This window comes from Brachyhypopomus gauderio, chromosome 14 (genome assembly GCF_052324685.1).
Source record: "Brachyhypopomus gauderio isolate BG-103 chromosome 14, BGAUD_0.2, whole genome shotgun sequence".
NCBI classification, from domain to species: domain Eukaryota; kingdom Metazoa; phylum Chordata; class Actinopteri; order Gymnotiformes; family Hypopomidae; genus Brachyhypopomus; species Brachyhypopomus gauderio.
This window is the reverse complement of record NC_135224.1, coordinates 922,965-943,673: the sequence shown is the minus strand read 5'-3', so window position 1 is coordinate 943,673 and position 20,709 is coordinate 922,965. Positions and strand designations below refer to the sequence as shown.

The 20,709-nt window shown below is 40.7% G+C and overlaps 2 protein-coding genes across 2 annotated transcripts in view; both read right to left on the bottom strand.

Annotated features, from left to right (window-relative positions):
* LOC143475438 (uncharacterized) overlaps positions 1 to 15,124 on the bottom strand; it is a 104,679-nt gene extending 89,555 nt beyond the window's left edge. The window contains exons 1-8 of the mRNA XM_076973295.1: positions 15,105 to 15,124; positions 14,811 to 14,981; positions 11,884 to 12,057; positions 9,825 to 10,001; positions 9,415 to 9,588; positions 8,344 to 8,517; positions 2,184 to 2,360; positions 1,848 to 2,018 (exon numbers count right to left, since the gene is read on the bottom strand). Of these exons, the coding sequence (XP_076829410.1) occupies positions 1,848 to 2,018; positions 2,184 to 2,360; positions 8,344 to 8,517; positions 9,415 to 9,588; positions 9,825 to 10,001; positions 11,884 to 12,057; positions 14,811 to 14,981; positions 15,105 to 15,124 (1,238 nt within the window). The remainder of the gene's footprint in view (positions 1 to 1,847; positions 2,019 to 2,183; positions 2,361 to 8,343; positions 8,518 to 9,414; positions 9,589 to 9,824; positions 10,002 to 11,883; positions 12,058 to 14,810; positions 14,982 to 15,104) is intronic.
* An 18-nt stretch (positions 15,125 to 15,142) lies between these two features.
* Positions 15,143 to 20,709, bottom strand: part of LOC143474465 (uncharacterized) — a 125,137-nt gene continuing 119,570 nt past the window's right edge. The window contains exons 32-33 of the mRNA XM_076971931.1: positions 16,716 to 16,889; positions 15,143 to 15,323 (exon numbers count right to left, since the gene is read on the bottom strand). Of these exons, the coding sequence (XP_076828046.1) occupies positions 15,143 to 15,323; positions 16,716 to 16,889 (355 nt within the window). The remainder of the gene's footprint in view (positions 15,324 to 16,715; positions 16,890 to 20,709) is intronic.

The window sequence follows — 20,709 nt, the reverse complement described above, 5'->3', positions numbered from 1 at the left end:
GGTCCATACACTATTAATAATGATCAATTAATAATTACTTATGAAATAACGTTTGCACTCCAAAATTAATTTAATAAATAGATAAATAATAGTAACATTTACAAATGCAGTTTGCTCATGCAACAAAATACAACTTCACAGCACAAAAAGTACAAATACACACATAAGTTTCTTTGGTCTGCAGTGAGGATCCTCCAGTAGATCAGAGAGCTGCTTCACTCCTGAGTCTCCCTGTATTTTCCCACTCAGGTCCATCTCTCTCAGCAGTAAGGGGTTTGAACCTAGAGCTTCAGTCAGAGAATCACAGAACTTCTCTGCAGCAGGACTCAACAGTCTGAAGGGACAAGAAAACAAGACATCCCAAAGATATGAGTCATCGGAGTATGGCATTGTACTTTACAGAGTTAACTGCAATTGAAATTGAAGTTATATTATTTTCTCACAACAACATATATACCTGATATTAACATGACAACATTTCCCCCTGAAAATATATTACCTCAGTATGTCCAGTTTACAGTTTGGATCCTCTAGTATCTCAGTGAGTTTCTTCACTCCTGAGTCTCCAGGGTCGTTTCCTCTCAGATCCAGATCTGTCAGGTGTGATGAGGGGTTTGATTTCAGAGCTGAAGACAGAGCTTCATATCCTTCCTTCTTTATTCTGCAGTCTGAAAGTCTGAAGAAAACACAAAAAAGTAATAGAATAAAATGTTTTAGCTGTTGAGTCATCACTGTGAGATACAAGATTTACTGAAAAAAACATTAATGATGTAGGGCAGTCATGGCCTGGTGGTTTGGGAACTGGTCTTGTGACCGGAGGGTCGTGGGTGCGATTCCCAGACCTGAGGTCATGACTGAGGTGCCCCTGAGCAAGGCCCTTAACCCTCAATTGCTCACTTGTATAAAAAATGAGATAAAAATGTAAGTTGCTCTGGATAAGGGCGTCTGCCAAAATGCCATAAATGTAAATGTAAAATGTAAATGTAATGAAGTATGGATGTATAAGTAGTTAAATTCCTATACTGGTTAAAGGCATGACTTTGACTTTTATACACATCCATCATCAAAGCTACATTAAATGCATTATTTCATGTGTAGTCAGAAACAGAACTCACCTCAGTATCTGCAGTTTACAGTCCTTGTGTTTCAGTAGAGCAGAGAGCTGCTTCACTCCTGAGTCTCCTAGTTCATTCCCACTCAGGTGCAGCTCTCTCAGGTGGGAAGGATTTGAATGTAGAGATGATGTCAGAGTGGAGCAGCCTTGTTCAGTGATGCTGCAGTTATTCAGACTGCAGATAAGGAACAACAGTGGAGAAAATCTCTTAACTTTAACTGCTTTGAGACATCACTGCTACAAACATCACTTGAGGTACATGACTGAGCTTTAAACCCAGTGATCACACTGTCCAATGTTTAGATCTGTACACATAGGCAATCATAATGTACCATACGTATAATTTCATGCACACATATATTATCAGGAGGGAGACACACAACCAGATCTTAATGTTTAATTTTTAACCTTTTGTTACTGGGGAGATGTAACAGCAGAAATTAAGAAGACGTTATTCAAAAGAAATTAGAGGACAAATGATGGTGAAAAAGAATTATAACAGCAGAACAACATGCAGGCACACACAGGGATTTGAATCAGAGCAAATCTTAAATCCTTCATAGAATTGGATTGAAGTGTGCAGATTGTGAGAAATTATGAGGAATATAATATTATGACCATTAAACATACTTTTATAGTATTTCCAATTTATTTACAGATATATATGAAATGTTACTAACAGAATAAAGACAATGTCATGCTATAATAATATTTAGAAGAAAAAAGTACACACATAAGTTTCTTTGGTCTGCAGTGTGGATCCTCCAGTAGATCAGAGAGCTGCTTCACTCCTGAGTCTCCCTGTATTTTCCCACTCAGGTCCATCTCTCTCAGCAGTAAGGGGTTTGATCCTAGAGCTTCAGTCAGAGAAGTACAGGCTTCCTCTGCAGCAGGACTCAACAGTCTGAGGGGACAGTAACACAGACATCCCAAAGATATGAGTCATCTGAGTAGGGCATTGTACATCACAGAGTTAACTGCAAATTGAAATTGAAGTTAATTTATTTTCTCACAACAACATACATACCTGATATTAACATCATACATTTTCCCCCTGAAAATAGATTACCTCAGTTTCTCCAGTTTACAGTTTGGATCCTCTAGTATCTCAGTGAGTTTCTTCACTCCTGAGTATCCAGGGTCGTTTCCTCTCAGATTCAGATCTGTTAGGTGTGATGAGGGGTTTGATTTCAGAGCTGAAGACAGAGCTTCATATCCTTCCTCTGTTATACTGCAACCTGAAAGTCTACAGAGAAAACAAAATTTTATCATTCCTGAAAGAATTGTACTTTTAGTCCTTTTATGAAGTAGATGCATGGATCAGACTGTCTGGACAACAGAGTCCCTTCAGTCTTCAAACACAAACTGGGTTATCGATGTCACAATGTGCCCCATGCAGCCATAGGCTTAGGGTTGGGTTAGGGTTAGATTTGAGGTTAGGGTTTAGTTAGTGTTATAGTAAGGTTAGACTGGTGTTAGGAGTAGGGTTAGAGGTTAGGGGTTAGAGGTTAGCCCACTAGGTACAGTAGCATTGTGCCTCTCATTTCCCCGTGTGCCATGGCTGTGTTGGCTGCCTTTGTATCTGCCCCTTCTTACCCACTTCAATATTATGTGTTTTTAAACCCACACTAAACATTTGTATTTAAATTACCTATGAATTATCATAATACTGTTAAGTAACTGAAGCTCTAGCACATACTGTTTATTGTTATTGAACTGCATTTCAGCAGTATTCTAGTTCTACAGTATGTTGAACTGTATCCTACTATAGAAATAGTAAAATAGTGTCGGCGCAAAATTTATATTTGGTCTTTCTGTAATTATATTCATCAGTATTCATATATATATTGACCACTATTAGTAATAAGTGGAAAGGAAATCACTTTATTAAGGTATATTAAGCATATGTTAGGCCTGGGACACGTTGATCAGTGTAGGCTTTGCAGGCCTGTGGTTAGTCTCTCTCTCTTCATCTCTCTCTCTTTCTCTATCACTAGTGGTAAAATTGTGTGTGTGAGCACTCCTTGTGAGTTGAAGACAGACAGTCCTGAAGGTCTCGAGCCTGTAGATATTTTGATAAAATATCTATGCATGTTATCATGAATTTCATACCGTTATTATGTTCCGACACCCCTCTCATATTCATCAAGTCTACTTGCCATTGTGCATCAATGTTAAGAACAAACACCTTGTTTGTTTTAAATTTAGTCTTGACCGGCTTACGTAATGTGTAAGTATCCTGTTCCATTAACCAGTTTTTAATTCGTGTACCGTCTACACTTTTACCAATTTTTTCTATAACAGCTTTTTTTAGATTTTCAACACCTCCATAAGACCCCGGCGATGCGGGATTGTAGTAAATATTTTTGAACAGCTGCTCAGTCATGGTGTGCATCTAATTAGGCAATGATCACAAGTGTTACCAGAATCACTCGTTTACTGAAACACACAAAAAAGAGGTAAATAATTAGTATAAAGCAGTGCTTAATTTGTAAATCAAACGATGCCGGAACGCAAACAGCGGACAACATAAAATGTTACTGGATCGAGGCAGACAGTTACCATAAGGCACGCTTCAAAATGAAAGAGTTCCCGGATCCTGTTCCGGCAGGATCCGGCTCAAATTAAGTCCTGGTATAAAGCATTTTAATAAACATACATTTTTTCTTGCCTGTATAATGTTAGCCTGTATCGGCAGCGAATTCCACAGATGATTGTCAGGTTTATTTAGAGTCTCATGAATTCTCCAAAAGTCTGTGACATCCTCATACATAGCATCAGTACATACCTGACTATGTTTTATGCGAATCATTGGTCAATGAAAAAACGAAGAGAGGCTTGTGTTGCTAAAGGCCTTGGGGCATCTGAGTTTATGTCAAACCACACGCGAGGGGAGAGGCGGGAGCGGGGGCTGGGGGTAGAAGCTCATTGGTCGACGAAGTCATTCGCATTCTTTAGAGGGGTGTGGTATGTCCGCCTGAAACATGTCTACAAGATTTGTTCTAATTTCTGAGGAATTAACAAGATGCTCCGCTTGTCTGAACATTCCATTTATTTTATAAAAATAACTCTGCAACACGTACCAGTTACAATGTCCAAAGTCAACCATCATAGTATTTTCTACCCCACATGCATTTCTTTCGGAGATCTCTGACGAATAACACCGTACATTCAATTCTACCCCAGAGATTGCTGTTGCTTTGACGGTAAATGCCAGTTGAGGTCGGTCCGCATTTGACCAACTGTGAATTTTGTCACTTGGGTTAGGCACGTTATAGGTTGTAGGTACCATGCCTCCACAGACAAAGGAAGGGGGGTGCTCCCCCTAGGTGCATGGCCCACGTCAGGACGGATGTGGAACTACGTCATCAGACGAATCCCCTTTAAAAGGGGGGATCCCCCTTTGTTCGCTCTCTCTACCTGGCTGCATCAAAGTAGCTACCTAGAGACGAAGAGCGCGCACACCTTCGAGAACAAAGCGGTACTGGTTCTGCACCCGGGCCCGTGCAGCACGCGAGCGACGCAAGAAGTAACTAGTTCGCTACTTTTATTTCTTTTGCGGAGTTCGCTAAAACCCAATCGCTTCAGCTAGCCGACGATTAAGAACTGTTTGAACATTCGCTTGACGGCCGGACCTCCGCGAGTTCATCTTAACGTCGACAGCGATAACTTCCCCGGGACACCACGCAACGGACCACCGAGGGACCGCCGATCGAACGGCCACCGCATCTTCCCCTGGACGGAGCAACGCGATCCAGCGGAACCTTCTCCTCAAAAGCACACGCTAGTATATGGGACTAGCGTGTGTGGGTGTATATGTATGTGTAGATATATATGTATATATGTATGTATGTGTATGTATATATTTATATATATGGATGGATGTATGTATGTATATGTGTATATATGTATATATTTATGGGTTAAATGTGTGTGAGTGCATACGTGTATGAAAGAAATGTGTGTCTAGGTGTATGTGGATGTGCGGACCGGCTGCTCTCTGTGGTGGGGGTGGTGTGGATCCGGGCTTGGATGTGGTGGTGGGGGGGGTTGCCGCCCTGGTCTCCCCGGGTCGACCGCTCCCTGCCTTGAGCTGGGGGGGCAGTGAAGTTCGGTGCTCAATGAGCCAGCTAGCAAGCTGGCTCTCCTCTTCCAGAGGACCCTTTCCTCTGGACCTAAGCATTCCCACCCACCCACCCCCCCCCCACACACACACACACACACACACACACACACACACACACACACACACATCCTTGCTCATTTAGGATTCTGGGGACAGGCAGGTACCCAGAGGTTGACGAGGTGGGCCTGCTGCCATGGTTCACCCGTCTCCTCACCACTGTCTGTCCCTCAGTTTTTACTGCACTTTAGACATTGAGGGCCTTTGAGGGGACGGTGTGGACATGCACTCACGTTTGTCCTAGCACCTGTCCCCTCAATTTTAACTGCACCATAGTATCACACACTACGACACATGCATATACACCAACACCTACACACAACACTGGGGGTGGAGGGGTGGGAAGGCCTTCCTTCACCCACTTCCTGCTCCCTGCCGGGGCGGGGGGGGGGGGGGGGGGGGGGGTTGCTGGCACGGGACTGGGCTGGTGGCTTCCTAGGACCGCTACTGGTCCTTGCTGGTCCAGCCATTTGCCCCTGCCGCAGAGGGTGTGCTAGTCTGGATAAGTGTGTGTCTCTGTCCTTGTTTTCTTCTTGTTTCTGAATGGGTGGATGAATGAGTGCGTGTTGGAGGGAGGGGACATATGGCCAGGTTTGGAGGTGTGAGGGTGAATTTGAGTGTATGTGTGTGTGTGTGGGGGGGTGGGTGTGTACATGGTGGGGGTGTATAGGGGCGAATGTAGGGTGGGTTTGGTTAGGTGGGTGAGGACAGCTGGTTCTGGGTCGGGGCTGGTCGTGCCCGGTTCACTCATGGACACTCCCCTGAGACTACTGCACCACTCCAGAGGGGGGGCGCCTTGGAGCTCCGGAGTCCGGCTTGGCCCCCCGGCGTAGGGGCGGTTGGCCCGCTCCCCTGGGCGGTGGTGGTATGGGGCGGCCGGGTGCTCCTCGGCGGGAGGTGGGCCCTGCCGGGTGGTGGGTGGCTTTCCGGGCGCGTGGCGCCGTGGTTTTGCCGCTGGCCCCTGGGGGGGGGGGCATCCTGGGGGGGAGGCGCTCTGTTCCCTCTGGTTCCCCTGGACCTGCGCTCCTTGACTGGTGGGGCGCTGTCCGGGGTCTCTCTCTCCCGCCTGCGGGGGCGGGCGGGTGAGGGTTTCTGGGAAGTGCTGCTCTGGTACTCCACCGCTCTGTGGGGGGCCGTGGGCGGGTGGGATTCCCGGGTCTCTCTTCGCCCGCCTCTGGCCTCTGGGGGAATGCTGTCGCAGCTACCCACCCTTGCTGGTAAGTACATTCCATACATCTATCCTATGTTGCACTTCTAGGTTGCACATAAACACACACTCACACACACCCATACATCGCACTCATCTGCACTATATGTATTTGGTTTACTTTCTGTACTTCTTTGCAGTGGTCATTTGAGCTGGTTGCGTGTTTTATTTTATTAATATTATTATTATTATTATTATTTTATTATTAATTTTTTTTATTTTTATTTTATTATTATTATTATTATTTTTTCTTCTTTTCTTTTTCTTCTCCTTTCTTCTCCTACCTCTGTCTTTTCCCTTTTTATTATTTCTCTCCCCCTCTTTTCTTGGTCCACCTAACCCCAATAATTATCACTTTGCATATTGTTATCACTATATATTGTTATCACTACACTATATATTATACAGAATTGTTATAATTGCCATTTAAATCTGTACATAAAAACAAAGTTGTCCTCCAAAGATGGGGGGGTGGAGGTGGGCCAAAAAAAAAAAAAAAAAAAAAAAGCGCACGAAGGAGTCCTCCTCAAGAGGCTACCTGGCCTACTGCGCGGGCTGCGGACTGAACAACTCAAAGTAAGACTGTGCATCTGGGCAGACTTAGAACAATATCTTGTTTTACTGTTTTCTGTGTGCTTAGATCGATGCTTTGTGAACGCTTGTTTGCAGTGGTGTTTATAATCACGTTCATGTTAAACCGTACTCTGTTTAAGGCTTAAAGAGATATTCTGTTCAAAGCTTAAATAGGTATTCTGTTTAAACTTGTTCGGTTATTCACACTGATTCCTTTATTTCATAGTTAATATCGAGTTCCTCGTGTACTTGTTAAACGTGTGTCCCACTATACGCTCGTTGGGGCTGTATAGTGACTGACGAAACTGTGCCTTAGTTAGTTGGAGTAAATTTGCGTTGTGTTCGTGACCGTAGTGAGAGCTCCGTTTGGTTTTCGCGCCATCGAGTTTCTCTTTGTCTAAAGGATCTCCTCCCCCATACGCATGTCCACACGCACGTACCCATGCACGCGCATCCGCGCGCACTCGAATACACACACACTAGCCTACCCTGTTGCCCCCTTTGTTTGTGATGTTTTTAACTATTATGCTTTGTGATTAATAAATGTTTTATGTTTAAATGCTGTCGTTTGAGTCGTTGTTTCTCTGTTACAGCCTGAAGCCAGAACTATTATTTGAACTGTAACCTTCAGATTTATAGTTTGTTAATCAAACAATTTGGGCTACGGGAGTTGACCACAATTAGTGGCGACCTTAGTTAAATGAGTTTATATAAAATTTGGGTAAATTTAACACGGTCTGAACTCCCACCATTTCGTAGGTAATTTTATGAGACTGATTACTAAATAAATTTGGCCGGCACCTACAAGGTTTCAGAGGCAAACTCACGTTGAGAACACCATTTTCTAAGTAAAAATTTAGCTAAAAAGGTCAAAAGTTAGCATTTGATCTGCTCTTGTCCACGACTGTTCATCCGAAGATGATGCAGTGAGAAGCGTAACGTTACACATAACTTATACGTCAAAGACAATGGATGGGCAATTGGTTTAGGAGCTCAAGATAAACATCAAATCTAATTTAAATCAGGGACTGTACTCTCAGGATGCACATAGGAATGTACAAATGGTGGATGAGAGGGTTGGGGCAATAAAGTTTTATTGGGGGTCATAAATCTATATACCATCTTATTTTATATATCATAGCTTCATTTTAATATTTTTCAGAATTAATAAAACATACAAAAAAATAATGTTTTGTATGTAGACTATCCTGCTGTCAAGGATTTATCTGTGAGACTGTTCGTGAGAAAAATAAAAGGTTACATTACCTCAGTATCTCCAGTGTACACTGTTGATTCTCCAGTCCAGCAGAGAGCTGCTTCACTCCTGAATCCTTGAGGTTGTTGTTGCTCAGGTCCAGCTCTCTCAGACTGGAGAATCTTAATCCAAGGACGGATGCCAGAGCTGAACATCCTTCCTCCGTTATGTCACAATTTTTGAGCCTACAAATAAAGTGTAGTGTGAGTACAAGAGACTGATCTGTCTCCTCTAACTCTCTATACTAGGATACAATGTGCAAGAGAATTGATACTTGAATATACTTACACATTTGGAAATGACAGGGCACATAGAGATACATAAACTGCAAATATAGTTCTGCTAGTATTTGAATGATAACACCTTCATTTTCATCTGTAATTGCCAGAACATGTTCTTTAATAGCACAGTAACACGAATGTGTGGCATGTATCTTTGACAACCCATCTTTCATAAAGATGATGAAAATAAGCCCAATGTGAAGACATGCTGTCTGAGATGCAGGGTATCCAGCAGTACCAAGGCCCCTGGTGCCATGGGTCTGAACCTCAGTATCATGAACCTGTTTTCTCTCCAATAACAAATCCTGCCGAACGGTTTCTCATTCATTATCTCAGCACATATGATCTTCCCAGCCCACGATTCCTCACATGGTCTACAATCACTATTGTGTTTTCTGACAAGCCTGTTGGCTCCTCCCCCTCCAGCACCAGTGTCCTACAGCCCAGAGTGTGTTTAACAGTGGAGCACTATACAACTGTTCCTTGGTCACATTTACATCATGTGACTGGGTCTGTCATTATTGCTTTTTGTGCTGGTTTGATTTCTAGATGTCTCTAGCTCTTTAGGCCATAAACATATTCAGCATACATGTATCACATTAATCTGAATTTACACAATTTAACCTGCATCCTAATCAACAAAATGTAATGTCAAATCAGAATTGTAATAAGCCCATAAAATGGAATCTTGCTGAAATTAGAATAAAAGTCTACAATGTCTACAGATCTTTAAGATCAACAAACAACAGAGCACCTTTCACATTACACTTACAACCTCTAAACTGAGGATAAAAAACCTACTTAATTTTCCATATTTTACAGTGCAGGTCCTCCAGTAGAACAGATAGTTTCTTCACGCTTAAGTCTCCTGGTTTGTTGTTGCTCAGATCCAGCTCTCTCAGCAGTAAGGGGTGTGTACCTACAGCGGACCTCAGCCAATCACAGGCTTCCTCTGCAGCAGGAGTCTTCAAGAAACTACAAGGAACAAATATGGTGATATTATTTTTTATCTAATTGAAACTCCCAGGATAACAGAATATGGTAGTGTACAGATGAGTATGCATTTGCTAAGCATTTTTTATTTTCATATAAACTTTTCTCTTTCTAAATAAATTGTACATTTATATGCATTTAACTTAAGACTATCAATTTAACTCTCATTCAAAAACACTGATCTGCATATTTTACATGTTGTTTGATAATTTGATCACCTCAGTTTCTCCAGTTTGTATTTTTGGTCATTTTGTATCTCAGTGAGTTTCTTCACTCCTGAGTCTCCAGGGTCGTTTCCTCTCAGATCCAGATCTGTCAGGTGTGATGAGGAGTTTGACTTCAGAGCTGAAGCCAGAGCTTTATATCCTTCCTCTGTTACACTGCAGTCTGAAAGTCTGAAGAAATCACATAGAAACATCACGATTTCTAAAGGAAACACTAGGAAACCTCAGAGGTTCAGCTGATCACAGATCAGTCCAGCTGCTGGTGTAATTACACTGCTCCAAATTACTAATTAATTTACTCCACTGAGAGGGAGTAAAATGTAAACACTTATGACCAATAGGCCTGTCGCGATAATTACATTATCGACTTGTAATTATTGGCTTGCTCATTAGGGTTCTGGACCCATAGTATTGTTAACCTTTTAAATCCTGTAAAGCGCTTTGTGACAACATGTGTTGTGAAAAGCGCTATACAAATAAACTTTGATTGATTGATTGATTGATTGATTGACTTATCGTACGATAAATGTTTTAAACGCGATCATTTTTGCTGATGTCGATAATTGAATTGAAGAATCTGTGATCAGAGTGTGACATCTACCGGTTAGAAAATGAGTGCAGTAGACGGAGAGCACATGCGTCAGTAACGCGTGATAATTATCACATTGTTTAATGGTTGTTTATTATAGTGACCGTAGCGCGCGACTCTGCCCACCTCACGCGAACCTCCGCGAACGATAAAGGCGTTTATACTCACATTCTTTGCAGTGTTGTTCGTAACGATATGTGGTAGTATAAAGAAACACCCCTCAAAAACAGGGGGATGAACATTTACCTGATGAATTTTAATGTTGCTTTGTGTTTCAGGTTTGAAAAGTGCTGGAATTTGTTCGTTTCAAAACAAATATCTGTGACTGAACAGATCTCTTGTATTACGTTAACAAATACGAGCCTCTAGTAATTCAAGGACGAAACATGAGAGAACGTTAAGACGTTAAGATTGGGCGTTTTGAAAATAAGCAACCATTAAATAATGTGATAAAAAGTGAATTATTTCGAGTATATGTATAAATATTTAACTTAATTAGGTTTAACGTGCTGGGAATTATTTAAATGGACCTTGAAAGTGACGTACAAGTGCTTTAATTCCACCTTGTTAAGGTGTATGAACCCTGCAAATATGAGCCACCGCGATTACATCATTTTCGCCTAGCGGACCCTCGCGCCTCGTCAAGTATAAACCAGGCTTAACTCGCTATATAGCCAAAGAGATGTTGTCGTTAAATACAGTCAAAAAGAAAACATTTATAAACATGCTGCAAAGATTTGACAAGCAGTATGAACTGCCAAAGAAATCCTATATCTCCCAAACTGCCATTCCAACCTTATATAATGAAGTGAAAGTTGGCAGTCTGAAGGAGATTAAAGACATCTCATTTTACTCTGCCACTACAGATATGTGGTCAAGCTCAAATATGACCCCGTACATGAGCTTTACAATACATTATATTACTGCAAACTGGTGTAATTGTATTATTATGCTACTATATTATTATTGTGGCACATTGTCTTAGAGCTCCTTTGGGGAGCCCAGAAGCAAGAAAAAAAATCTATAATGGCACTTTAAAATGACAATATTATCGTTTATCGCAATAATTTCTGGGACAATATATCGTTCTGAAAATTTTGTTATCGTGACAGGCCTAATGACCAATATTTCAGAGTTAGCATGAGTTACAAATCTGTGTAATGACTGATGTGGCTTGAGTGTTAAGCACTGTGTCTTAAGGATAATCAATATGGTATCAACAGTTTTTAAGGTAAAAATGTTTGATTAGCTTGTTGAAATCCAGGTTGTGTACTTTTCTGAATATAAAATTGTCCAGGCTCCATATAGCACTGTGACTTTATATTATTATTATTATAATAGTAAAAATAGTATAGTAATAGTAATAGTATAATAGTATTATTATTCATAGTATTGTTTTTGTTGTCTAGGGGTGCTGGTGTGGTTAGAAATATTAAGGAATAGCTCAGATTATTAAGATTGTACCTGAGTATCTCCAGATTACAGTGTGGACTCTTCAGTCCTTCACATAACTGCTGCAATCCTGAATTCTGTAGGTTGTTGTTACTCAGGTCCATCTCTCTTACAAAACAAGACTGACAGCTGAGGACTCTGGAGAGACTTGAGCAGCTTTCCATCTTTAATCCACATCTGCTGAGACTAAAACACACCAGGAGTCATGTTAGATCAGACACCACTGTACCAGTGACTTAACACACACCATCAGACATGTTAGAGGAGACACCACTGTACCAGTGACTTAACACACCATCAGACATGTTAGAGGAGACACCACTGTACCAGTGACTTAACACACACCATCAGACATGTTAGATCAGACACCACTGTACCAGTAACTGAACACACACCATCAGACATGTTAGAGGAAACACCACTGTACCAGTGACTGAACACACACCATCAGACATGTTAGATCAGACACCACTGTACCAGTAACTTAACACACACCATCAGACATGTTAGAGGAGACACCACTGTACCAGTGACTTAACACACACCATCAGACAAGTTAGAGGAGACGCCACTGTACCAGTGACTTAACACACACCATCAGACATGTTAGATCAGACACCACTGTACCAGTAACTGAACACACACCATCAGACATGTTAGAGGAAACACCACTGTACCAGTGACTTAACACACACCATCAGACATGTTAGATCAGACACCACTGTACCAGTAACTGAACACACACCATCAGACATGTTAGAGGAAACACCACTGTACCAGTGACTGAACACACACCATCAGACATGTTAGAGGAGACACCACTGTACCAGTGACTTAACACACCATCAGACATGTTAGAGGAGACACCACTGTACCAGTGACTGAACACACACCATCAGACATGTTAGAGGAGACACCACTGTACCAGTGACTTAACACACACCATCAGACATGTTAGAGGAGACACCACTGTACGAGACACTTAAGACACATCCTACATATTGGCATGTAATGAAAGGGGTGAGAACTGACATTTCTCTCATTCACAATTCATGTCTGATTAAAGGTAAATGCAAATAAAACAGACCCTGTGGTCCATACACTATTAATAATGATCAATTAATAATTACTTATGAAATAACGTTTGCACTCCAAAATTAATTTAATAAATAGATAAATAATAGTAACATTTACAAATGCAGTTTGCTCATGCAACAAAATACAACTTCACAGCACAAAAAGTACAAATACACACATAAGTTTCTTTGGTCTGCAGTGAGGATCCTCCAGTAGATCAGAGAGCTGCTTCACTCCTGAGTCTCCCTGTATTTTCCCACTCAGGTCCATCTCTCTCAGCAGTAAGGGGTTTGAACCTAGAGCTTCAGTCAGAGAATCACAGAACTTCTCTGCAGCAGGACTCAACAGTCTGAAGGGACAAGAAAACAAGACATCCTAAAGATATGAGTCATCGGAGTATGGCATTGTACTTTACAGAGTTAACTGCAATTGAAATTGAAGTTATATTATTTTCTCACAACAACATATATACCTGATATTAACATGACAACATTTCCCCCTGAAAATATATTACCTCAGTATGTCCAGTTTACAGTTTGGATCCTCTAGTATCTCAGTGAGTTTCTTCACTCCTGAGTCTCCAGGGTCGTTTCCTCTCAGATCCAGATCTGTCAGGTGTGATGAGGGGTTTGATTTCAGAGCTGAAGACAGTGCTTCATATCCTTCCTTCTTTATTCTGCAGTCTGAAAGTCTGAAGAAAACACAAAAAAGTAATAGAATAAAATGTTTTAGCTGTTGAGTCATCACTGTGAGATACAAGATTTACTGAAAAAAACATTAATGATGTAGGGCAGTCATGGCCTGGTGGTTTGGGAACTGGTCTTGTGACCGGAGGGTCGTGGGTGCGATTCCCAGACCTGAGGTCATGACTGAGGTGCCCCTGAGCAAGGCCCTTAACCCTCAATTGCTCACTTGTATAAAAAATGAGATAAAAATGTAAGTTGCTCTGGATAAGGGCGTCTGCCAAAATGCCATAAATGTAAATGTAAAATGTAAATGTAATGAAGTATGGATGTATAAGTAGTTAAATTCCTATACTGGTTAAAGGCATGACTTTGACTTTTATACACATCCATCATCAAAGCTACATTAAATGCATTATTTCATGTGTAGTCAGAATCAGAACTCACCTCAGTATCTGCAGTTTACAGTCCTTGTGTTTCAGTAGAGCAGAGAGCTGCTTCACTCCTGAGTCTCCTAGTTCATTCCCACTCAGGTGCAGCTCTCTCAGGTGGGAAGGATTTGAATGTAGAGATGATGTCAGAGTGGAGCAGCCTTGTTCAGTGATGCTGCAGTTATTCAGACTGCAGATAAGGAACAACAGTGGAGAAAATCTCTTAACTTTAACTGCTTTGAGACATCACTGCTACAAACATCACTTGAGGTACATGACTGAGCTTTAAACCCAGTGATCACACTGTCCAATGTTTAGATCTGTACACATAGGCAATCATAATGTACCATACGTATAATTTCATGCACACATATATTATCAGGAGGGAGACACACAACCAGATCTTAATGTTTAATTTTTAACCTTTTGTTACTGGGGAGATGTAACAGCAGAAATTAAGAAGACGTTATTCAAAAGAAATTAGAGGACAAATGATGGTGAAAAAGAATTATAACAGCAGAACAACATGCAGGCACACACAGGGATTTGAATCAGAGCAAATCTTAAATCCTTCATAGAATTGGATTGAAGTGTGCAGATTGTGAGAAATTATGAGGAATATAATATTATGACCATTAAACATACTTTTATAGTATTTCCAATTTATTTACAGATATATATGAAATGTTACTAACAGAATAAAGACAATGTCATGCTATAATAATATTTAGAAGAAAAAAGTACACACATAAGTTTCTTTGGTCTGCAGTGTGGATCCTCCAGTAGATCAGAGAGCTGCTTCACTCCTGAGTCTCCCTGTATTTTCCCACTCAGGTCCATCTCTCTCAGCAGTAAGGGGTTTGATCCTAGAGCTTCAGTCAGAGAAGTACAGGCTTCCTCTGCAGCAGGACTCAACAGTCTGAGGGGACAGTAACACAGACATCCCAAAGATATGAGTCATCTGAGTAGGGCATTGTACATCACAGAGTTAACTGCAAATTGAAATTGAAGTTAAATTATTTTCTCACAACAACATACATACCTGATATTAACATCATACATTTTCCCCCTGAAAATAGATTACCTCAGTTTCTCCAGTTTACAGTTTGGATCCTCTAGTATCTCAGTGAGTTTCTTCACTCCTGAGTCTCCAGGGTCGTTTCCTCTCAGATTCAGATCTGTTAGGTGTGATGAGGGGTTTGATTTCAGAGCTGAAGACAGAGCTTCATATCCTTCCTCTGTTATACTGCAACCTGAAAGTCTACAGAGAAAACAAAATTTTATCATTCCTGAAAGAATTGTACTTTTAGTCCTTTTATGAAGCAGATGCATGGATCAGACTGTCTGGACAACAGAGTCCCTTCAGTCTTCAAACACAAACTGGGTTATCGATGTCACAATGTGCCCCATGCAGCCATAGGCTTAGGGTTGGGGTTAGGGTTAGATTTGAGGTTAGGGTTTAGTTAGTGTTATAGTAAGGTTAGACTGGTGTTAGGAGTAGGGTTAGAGGTTAGGGGTTAGAGGTTAGCCCACTAGGTACAGTAGCATTGTGCCTCTCATTTCCCCGTGTGCCATGGCTGTGTTGGCTGCCTTTGTATCTGCCCCTTCTTACCCACTTCAATATTATGTGTTTTTAAACCCACACTAAACATTTGTATTTAAATTCCCTATGAATTATCATAATACTGTTAAGTAACTGAAGCTCTAGCACATACTGTTTAGCACATACTGTTTATTGTTTGTTATTGAACTTATCATTTTGATATATAGCTTACACTTATTTTGAACTTTTTCTGGGTATCAGCATTAATTCCTGCATTTCAGCAGTATTCTAGTTCTACAGTATGTTGAACTCTATCCTACTATAGCATTTAGGATACATTCTATTATTAGATGACTAAGCACTTTTGTAAGTTGCTCTGGAGAAAAGTATCTGCTAAATACCAAAAATATAATGTAAATGAAACTCAGTTATTCATGTTGCAGTTTTAAGAGTTGCACTAAGAAATAGTGTCAGCGCAAAATTTATATTTGGTCTTTCTGTAATCATATTCATCAGTATTCATATGTATTGACCACTATTAGTAATAAGTGGAAAGGAAATCACTTTATTAAGGTATATCTTTAGTGGTAAAATTGTCTATGTGTGAGCACTCCTTGTAAGTTGAAGACAGACAGTCCTGAAGGTCTCGGGCCTGTGAATAAGGGCTTCAGATGTCAGAATGGTAGTATATCTGACATGTCTGATGCCTGGTGAACCAGAGAAACAAGGACACCTCGGCCCGAGGACCCGAGGAGGGGTTAGAGCTTCACCTCATGTAAGCCTCATGCTTAACTCATGTCACGGAAATATGATGTAATTATGTAGCAGAATAGTATAAAATTATGGTCTGTGGGGGGAGGGGGGGTGAGGGGCAGCGGTCTCTTGCAGACGCTCTTAAGTGTGTGTAAAGGAGATTTCTGGATCAATCCATCTTTCTATTTTTCTATCTCTTTAATAAACTTTGTATTTTACTTTGATACCATACCCAACTGCTGTTGACTGTTCTTGCTCACCATTACGGTTCAAATTTCCATGACCATTCAAATATTGATATCCAACACCAACATATAGTTATAGGTGAGATCCACATGATGGGAGAGGGAAACTCACTTCAGTTTCTCTAGTTTACAGTTTGGACTCTTCAGTCCTCCAGATAGCTGCTCCACTCCTGAGTCCTTTAGGGAGTTGTTGCTCATGTCCAGGTCAATCAGCTTGGAGGATTCTGAGGTAAGAACTGGGAGAAGAGTTGAACAGCTTCTCTCCGTCAGGTTACACTCACAGAGCCTAAATGTGATGTCAGAAGAGTTACATAATGTTTTAGACCTGTTATACTGTTCCACAAGATTTCACAAAAAACTCTGTAATTGAAACATTTACATAATAGCTATTAAAACCATGTACCATCCTGTGATGTTCCCCAAGACTAAATTTTGTGTCCAGCATTCATTCTTGTTTAGATGCTTCTTCTTATTTAATTTTTTATTTATATGCTTCTGTTGGAACAAATTTAATATCTTCTTGCACACTTACATTTACAGCATGTAGCAGACGCTCTTATGCAGAGCGAATTACTAAGTGCATATTTCTCTCCCACTTTGCGTAAACGGCGGCGCACTAGTTGCAGCGGCCGCTCTGGGTTCTGGTGCTTTAACAGTGGAGTTTGGAGAAACGCAATTTCGTTCAGTTGTGCAATTGTGAAAAGTTTGAATGACAATAAAGTTGACTTTGAATTCAAGGTCCATCAGTTCAGCTGCTGAAAACATGCTGCTGGTGCACACCACCCGACTAAAGAGCTCAGAGGGTTAGAATTAGCTCAGAATGTTAGGGTTAGCTCAATGGGATAGGGTTAGCTCATGGCCCCAACGTCTAGAATTCACTCAAAGATGACTTGAGTGCTTCAACACTTTTTAAGAGGAAAGTTAACTTTTGCTGTTGTACATGGCCATTAATTAAGTAGCAATGCCATGAATGTATTTCTACCATATTCAGAGCTGTACTATCTACTAGGGCTGCGCGATTAATCGTATTTTTATCGTTATCGCGATATGAGGTTTCACGATAAACACATCGAAAGAGCCACGATACCGCCATGAATAACAGCAAACTGAAATTGCATCACCTGCATGCATTATCCACGTCCAGCAATAGAGGGAGCTCTTCGCACTGCAGACTATGATCACGTGACGTAAGTACGCAAGAGGCAGAGTGAGGTAAACACGCTCATCAGACACGCGATTTTAAGCCTGGTATAACACGTGTCGCGAGCAGAGCGATGGTCTGCGCGGCGAAAATGACGCCCTTATCCAGAAAATCGCGGTGGCTCGGCCCGTGCGCGAGGGCCTCGAGCTCAGCGCAATGAACAAAGGCATGTTTGCAGGGTTCACTCTGGTTCATACACCTTAACAATGTGGAATTCAAGCACTTGTACGTCACTTTCAAGGTCCATTTCAATTAAGTTAAAAATTTATACATATACTTGAAATGATTCGAAATAATTCGCTTTTTTAATCACATTATTTAATGGTTGTTTATTTTCAAAAAGCCCAATCTTAAAGCCTGGTTTATACTTGACGCGTCGCGGCACGAGGGTCCACGCGGCGAAAATGACATAATCGCAGTAGCTCCGCCCATGCGCGAGGGCCTCGCGCGGTGTCGATTCGCCAGGACGTGCACCTCTCGAATTTTGTAACTCAGCGTGCGCCGCGCCTCAGCGCAATGAACAAAGTCATGTTTGCAGGGTTCATACACCTTTAAAAGGTGGAATTAAAGCACTTGAACGTCACTTTCAAGGTCCATTTCAATATTTCCCAGCATGTTAAACTTAATTAAGTTAAATATTTATAAATATACTCGAAATGATTCGAAATAATTTGCTTTTAATCACATTATTTAATGGTGGTTTATTTTCAAAACGCCCAATTTTAACGTCTAATGTTTCGTCCTGGAATTACAAGAGGCTTGTATTTGTTAACGTAATACAAGAGATCTGTTCAGTCAGACAGATATTTGTTGTGAAATGAAGTAGTTACAATTTCAAACATTTTCAAGTACTTTAGCCTAAATTACAGCACTTTTCAAACCTGAAACACAAAGCAACATTAAAATTGGTCAGGTAAATGTTTCTTCCCCTGTTTTTGAGTAGTGTTTCTTTATACTACCACATATCGTTTCGGCCACTGCAAAGAATGTGACGCGTGAGAACGTGAAGATGTTAAGATTGGGCGTTTTGAAAATAAACAATCATTAAATAATGTGATAAAAAAGCAAATTATTTTGAATCATTTCGGGTATATTTCATCTATTGTTCAATAAACCTGCAAAATATTCTGAATTATTCTGGATTCATTACACAGTAAAAAACAAAACAAATTAACGTGCTGCTGTTCAGAGAGACACTACATTTCTGTATTTTAATCTTAATTTATCGTGTTTCACATCGATATCGGGATATCCAACAATGTTATCGCACATCGCAATTCTAGTCCATATCGTACACCCCTACTATCTACCTAACAAAACAATTTTTTTTTCACTTTTAAATATTCCTTTAACACTAGAAGCGCTAAAGCTCCGGTCATTTGACCGCTGTGACGTCTACTAGAAGTGCCGCCTCTGTTCGACCTAATTATACCTAGAAGCGCGGAGCACCGGTTACTTGACCACAGCAGCACAAAATAAAATAATATCTTTGCACTGGATCCAATTTCAGAACCCTCCTTTCATGACTTTTCCCAGAATTGTCCTTTTAATAAACTAGTATTTTTACATTGTTAAAAGAAACCCTGCACAGGCTAGTTTAAATCGATTTCGCTCGTATCTCTGTAAAATTGTCTCGTCGCCTACACTTCAAGACTGTGATTCTCTTTTAGGCCAACGGGTGCCGCAAAGATTCGTATGTCATTTAATATTTAGTATATCTAAAGATATATATACTTTATTTATTAATATTATTTAATATATACTATATATAAGTTTACATCAACGGTTTTCAAACCGTGAGTGAATCTTGCTTTGCCTAATAAATGCTTTAGTAGTTTGCAGTTGAATTCTGCGAATGGTAACCAAGTCAATATCTCAAAGAAATGATCTCTCGGGTATAATCTCTCTTCGCCAGGGCTAGCTGTTAGATACATACATTATGTATGGCTGCTTTTGCCACACTGGCATTACAAAATAATTAAGTAGAATGCAAGTTACGTATGTAAATGCATACCTTTGCGAGCAATGTAAAACTGAGATGATGGCATGGGCGGTGCAGTTATGAACACTTTATTCACAATAGCATTCATGAGGCGAACTATAAATTCGTCGGGACGCGGCTACACAGTTTGAGTGAAAACTCTGCTTGGGCGTTTGAACAGCAACACAGTTTGAGAACATAACTGTTGATGAGCAACTGTTCCCAACTAAAGCTCACTGTCGTTTCACTCAGTACATGGCCAATACACCCGATAAATTTGGGATTAAGTTCTGGGTGGCCGCTGATGTTGAAACAAAATATATGTTAACACTAGAAGTCCCTGAAATTTCAACCACCCCCCTGAAGTCCCTAAAGAGGGTCCAAAGAACCTTAGTCCAAACTGACACCTCTGGTGGCTCCAATTAACATCCATTCATTTGCAAAAGTGCCCATTGCCTGAGGAATCAGCAGGGGGGAGAAGAGCTGAACTTGCCTCCAGTGTTATGTAAATGAGGCGTGTGTCAGGTATGGGTGGTTGCTGCTGAAAGCTTGCACCTCCTTGGCTGCCATATGAGACTGTGCAAGATCTCTTGCAAGAAGTCTCCTCATCTACAGAACCATATGTTTGAGATTTGATTTGTGAAAGGTTGAAATAATGTGAAATTGACACAAACATAATATTTGAATTATAATGGCATATAGGTGGCATATTCATTAGTCAAAATGGCTCTGATATTTTTAACCTTATTTTAAGTAGTTTTGTCTTTTGAAAAACTGCTAATAGGTAAAAATGTTTTTACATAAATGTATACAAAAAACCCTCAGCTACTTGAAATAGAATAATATTATTGAGCAATTTTAACTTATCAAGATCAGGATTTTGCAGTGTGTCTCTTCCAAATACAGCCATAACCAGCAAACAAA